Here is a 5449-nt window from a genome sequence, read left to right as displayed (position 1 = left end):
CTTGATGGTGACCATTTTATATTTGGCTTCTTTTATATTTTCAGCTCACTGCAACTTTGATGATCCTAAAACTTCACAGCTCTTTGAGTTTTTTTGACTATCTTAATTTTAAAAACTATGAACAAAAACAAAAGCATCTTTATATGAATGAACGAGGAAGAAACTAAATCAGATCACCACTTTACTTTTGTCCCTGTATGATAATTACCATAAAGGATTCAACACTGCGCGGCAGGTCGTCCTACTGCACAGAACAGGTTCGTACTGAATAGGAGGTAAATCAGGCCTCTCTTTCAGTGGTGTAAATAGGGCTGCCACTGGGACAACCATTCTGGTGGCCTCCAGCCGACTTGATGGCCAAACATTCCAACTGAACCGGACTCCATCTCGCTCTTCATTTTGTTGGATGAATTCCAAATAGGTTGTCATTGTAGAGCTTGATTCTTACTTCTATAACAAAATCAGAAGACATTTTAAAATCCAGCACCCTCTTGACATTCAAAGTAAGTTTTCCCAAAGTTAACAATGCTAATATATTATAAATCATGATCAAATCAAAATATATATATCTCAGAAAGCAATTTCCAAGTAACAATAACTCTCCTTAAAATGAATAAGTACTAGCTCCGATTGCAAACATTCATTAGGCCAAATGAGAGGTATTTCACTCTTTTTTTTTTTTTTTTTTGGAAGTACAGCAAAAAATAGTAAATGTCCTTATATATTTCTTTAAAGGTACATAAGGAAAAAGTGGGCAGGAGTCATAAATCTAAATCCTTGTTGTTGCTCTTAGCCAGGATTGAACTCAGGCCCTTGAGCTTGCCAGACAAGTGCTTATTCTACTGAGCTATCTCCCCAGCCCCCGTTTTGGTTTTTTGAGACAAGAGTCTTGTTCCAGGCTGACCTGGAACATACTATGTAGCCCAGAATGACCTCAACTTCACAGCAACTCTCCTATCTCAGCCTCCCCAGTGCTGGAATTACTAGAATAACCACCATATCCTATATGAACCTAGACTTTATGCTTTTAATATCAGCTTGTAAGTTGTACTATTCTCAAAATAAATATAAAAATCATAAAACTCTACAATTACATGGTTTCTATGCAGAAATGCTAAGCTCCCTAAACTTTCTATAAGAGAATATTAAATAGCACATTAAAAAAAGATTTTCATAAACCCTGGTATATAAGCATTGGACAAGTAATTTTTACTGTGCAAATGTAAGATATTTGTAACACAATAAGCAACATGCTTATTACATGGAATTCTCAGTGATTTACCTATCATATAACCCCTTCTGCAGAGACAATACAAGAAAATGTTTACATTCCAACTTATGAGAGCATTTGAAACTCTAACTGGGGATACATTATTCCAATATGTTAAATTTACCACCAGAGGAAGAGGGGGCCATCCTGGAGAAGGTCTAACATAAGGAACAGCTCCCTACCTACGATGTCAGCTTTCCCACCTAGGCATCCTTCCATCTCATGCTCTCAAACTGCAACAATTAAGGTAGCCATGGAAAGAGACTAAAGAACCAAAAATATAGGAGGATGAAGAGCTTCAAGTGCTATGTGACAGCAATGAAGTTAAAAGAGGTGAATAATGAATCTAAGGTGTCAGAAGAACCACTATGGATGTTAAAGTTGATAAGAAAAACAGTGAGACATGATTAAGGAGACAGATGTGGTGGTGCATGTCTATACTCACAGCATTCAAAAGGCTGAAGCAGGAGGATCAGGATCACCATGAGTCCTAAGCCAACCTGGGCTAGACAGTGAGTTCAAGGCCAACCTACACTATAAAGCAGGACCCCTTCTCAAAAAAATAAAAAGAAAATATAATTTCTTTTCTTTTTTTTAAGAAAATATAATTTCAAAAAAAAGAAACTTATGTAAAACAATTTTAATTTTAGAAAAACTTTCATATAGATTTTGATAATACAAATTACAGTAAAAGAAGCTTAACAATCTAAGCACTTTAAGTGGCTAGGAACTTTCCATTATTTTCTTTTCTTTAAAAGAGATAAGAAAAACGTTAAATAAAAATTGCCTAGGGGCCTGCCCCTTAGCTCAGTTCTTTAAGTGGCTGCTTCAACAAAGCAGTCAGGCTCAGGTTGCTGTGGTTCGATCCCCACAACACAAGCCAGCCAGTCATGCCTTGAAGGCATTCGGAGAAAAAAAAAAAAAATTGCTTTATTTCACTCATGCCAGAATCTCGGAGACAACTACAGAATATTACACTAATCAAATGAGTGTACATTTTACAGGCATATACTGGATAGAGGAAAATCCTAAAATAAGACTAAACTATAGTGTAAATGTAACAGTATGAGTTTTTAAGAAAAGTGACTATTGAATGATAACAGTAACACAAGGGTCTGATCCCAGCTACAGAGCACACTGAGGTAGTAGAATCCCAAACTGGAGGTCAACTTGGGCAACTTAGCTAGATCCTGTCTGAAAAAGAAAAAAAGAAACGGCCTAGGGATAAAGTATGAAGGCCCTAAATTTCATCCCCAGTATCACTTGAAAAAAAAAAAAAAAAAAAAAAAATGGTAGCAATAACCACGTCCAGAGATGTAAACTAGTTTTACCAAACAGCTTCTATGTTACAAATGTGACTATAAATTCTAGGACTATAATCCCTCCCATTACTTCTCCTGAACAAAAAGAAAAATTAAATTTCTGCACTTATAATTGCACCTATAGTCTAAAACATCTTCAAAAAGCACTAAAATTCCCACTAAAACACACTACACCAATCATGGTTGTTCACTAAACACAAAACATGTTTGGGGTCACTACTTTCTCAATTCTGCCAAACTGAGAAGTACTTCATACCTATTCTCAAAAGTGGACAAAATGAGACTGTCACATTGCTTCAAGGAAAATAACTAACAATATTCACTGCTAGTAATAAAATCAGAGCTTGCAAGCAAATATTAAGGTATTTATAATCTTGGATCCATACCATGAGCTTGATACCTTCCTAGCAAGTACAAATTTTTCTAATGACAGCAGTGATTGAATTAATGTGCTTTTCTGACATTGTATATTTAAACTTGAACATTTGGAGGTCACATATTACTCAATGAAGCAGTATCTCCCAATTTACAATTCTATAACGCCACATATGGTAGACGAACTATTTGAAGTGAAGAGTAATCAATGGGTTTTAATATGAGTGCAAAAGTTAACTTCTAGCCCAGTGCAGTACCACATGCTTATAATTCCAGCACTTGGGAGGTTTAGACAGGAGAATCACTCTAAGTTTGAGGCCAGCCTGGGCTACAAAGTGAGTTCAAGGCCAGCCTGAACTGCAGAGCGAAACCCTGTCTCAAAAGGACAAAAAACAACAAAAAATTCACCTCTAAGGTTACAGATTCCACACTGGAAATAACCTTTAATGTTTTAATTAAAACTATTGGGCTGGGCGTGGTGGCACATCACTGCATCCAGAGGATCCCTGTGACTTCCAGGTCAACCTAAGCTACAAAGTGAGTTCAAGGCCAGCCTGAACTGCATAAGGAGACCTTGTCTCAAAAAGACAAAAACCCAGGATTTGGTGTGATACCAAACAAGAACATGCATAATTATCTGAAAAAGCTATTTTAAAACATCCTCTTTTTCTAACTATATATCTGCATAAAGCCGAATTTCCTTCATACAGTGTATTCCAATAGACAGTAGAAATAGTTGTGAAAACCTATCTTCTATTAAAATGCTTTTCTTCTGTAGATACTCAAATACATGATATTGAAAAGTACAAAGGGATCCTATGAACCGGCCTTAAGACAGGTAGGGAACCTCCCTGAGAAAGGCTCTGGGATTCTGGGCAGGAAGATAATGACAGTCCACAGCCCGATTTAGGTTTCTACAAGAAACCGCAGACTGGATCACAATTCTATATTCTTACTTTGTATTAAGACAATATCACTAAGCGCTAGTAGAGCACAGTTCTCTTCACATTTTTTCCTCTTAATCATTCTGCTTCAATATCCCATTTGCTCAGTAAATCACATCCCTTATGTTTCTTACATTCTCAGTTCCCAGCAATAGTTGGATGAAAGTCCCATTTTCTGTTTTCTTAACTGGTCCAATTACAGAGCCATCCACCTTTCCTTGACTTTCTTCACCTTTCAGAAGTAGGAACTGCCCAACCAAAATCACTAATTCAAAGCCTAAAGTCCTTCTACAAACTAGTTTTATGTAGAATGCTATTATCTGACAAGCACACTATCCCCTAAAATTAACATGGTTACATAAAAACACAAATTCAAGTCAATATTATTCACAGTATATCAGAACACACCCTTAACAATGTTATCTTTTTCTAAAAGGTGATACAAAGCATGAACACTAAAGAAATGCTTCAGTTTTGGTACAACGTATAATCATTTAAATTGTGCTGAAATTTTAATAAAATAATTTTTCATGGTAGGACTAATAGCAAAAAAGCAAAGCAATGTCAATTTAACCTAGTGTATATAAACTACTTGCCCAGAGCATTTTAAAAAGAATTCCCTAAAGTATTTTTTTACTATTCCCATTTTAGCCCTTTTATACATAACTGAAAAACATACAAACCTGCAAGAAAAATCTGAATTCTTTTCCATCAGGAGCATTTATTGCTAGACAGTTAATTTGCCTCTCCTCCTCCTCAGCTGTAAAACCCTCAGGGGGTTGGGCTAATGAGTAGCCCTGTGATTTTGGAAAACAGCCCGATCTCCCTTATTCTCAGTTTTATCAGTGAGATGAGGGATTTGGGCCAGAAAGCCACACACAGGTTCTTGTCCAACTCTAAACTTCCTGTCTGTCAAAGTGCATGGTTTTCTGAAATGATGCTAACTGTACTACCGGAGAGGAAAGGAAGCTTTAATATGCATTTATCCTTCAATCAAAAACGTTTTGCAGTGAACTTGGCTAATTACTCGTGGCTTTCACGGAGTAGAGGTTAAGGAGGCGCAGGTGTGAACGTGACTGCAGCCTCTGCTCCAGCCAGACATGTGGATTCCCTGGACCTTCTGGACCTCTTCCTTTCCCGGGAGCGGAAAGCGCTAGGACAGAATGGAAGCCTGGCGGTGCAGGCTGGGTCGGGTCTGAACACGGATCTCGACCTGTGGTAAGCAAGGCCCAAGGCATTCGCTCTACCTGCACTTTCCCCTCCGCCTCCCAAGGCCAAAAGAGAGTGACGAAGTCAGCTCGGTTCAAAGTCTAGGGCAGCCGAGACGTGGCAAGGCGCGACCCCAGCGGGCCTGGCCGGCCGGGGCAGAAGGGTGGGCCCCCGCGGGGTGGGCGCTGGGCCCGTTCACGCCGGTCCCCTTTCTCCACCTGGAGAAGAAGCAGGGGCGCCGGCCGGCCGCGAAGGGCGGGTGACAGGTTCCGGGCTCCGGGCCCCGCGCGCCGCGCCCGCCCGCAGAGCAGACCCCGACCCCCGCGCCC

At 39.3% G+C, this 5449-nt stretch overlaps 1 protein-coding gene across 1 annotated transcript in view; it reads right to left on the bottom strand.

The window, feature by feature from the left end:
* LOC101589783 (protein transport protein Sec23A) overlaps nucleotides 1–450 on the bottom strand; it is a 66680-nt gene extending 66230 nt beyond the window's left edge. The window contains exon 1 of the mRNA XM_012512718.2: nucleotides 209–450. Coding sequence (XP_012368172.1) covers nucleotides 209–429 — 221 coding nt within the window. The 5' untranslated portion in view covers nucleotides 430–450. The remainder of the gene's footprint in view (nucleotides 1–208) is intronic.
* Nucleotides 451–5449: the final 4999 nt, after the last annotated feature.

This window comes from Octodon degus, unplaced genomic scaffold (genome assembly GCF_000260255.1).
Source record: "Octodon degus isolate 3935 unplaced genomic scaffold, OctDeg1.0 scaffold00265, whole genome shotgun sequence".
Lineage (NCBI taxonomy): Eukaryota > Metazoa > Chordata > Mammalia > Rodentia > Octodontidae > Octodon > Octodon degus.
This window is presented reverse-complemented; position numbering and strand designations above follow the sequence as displayed.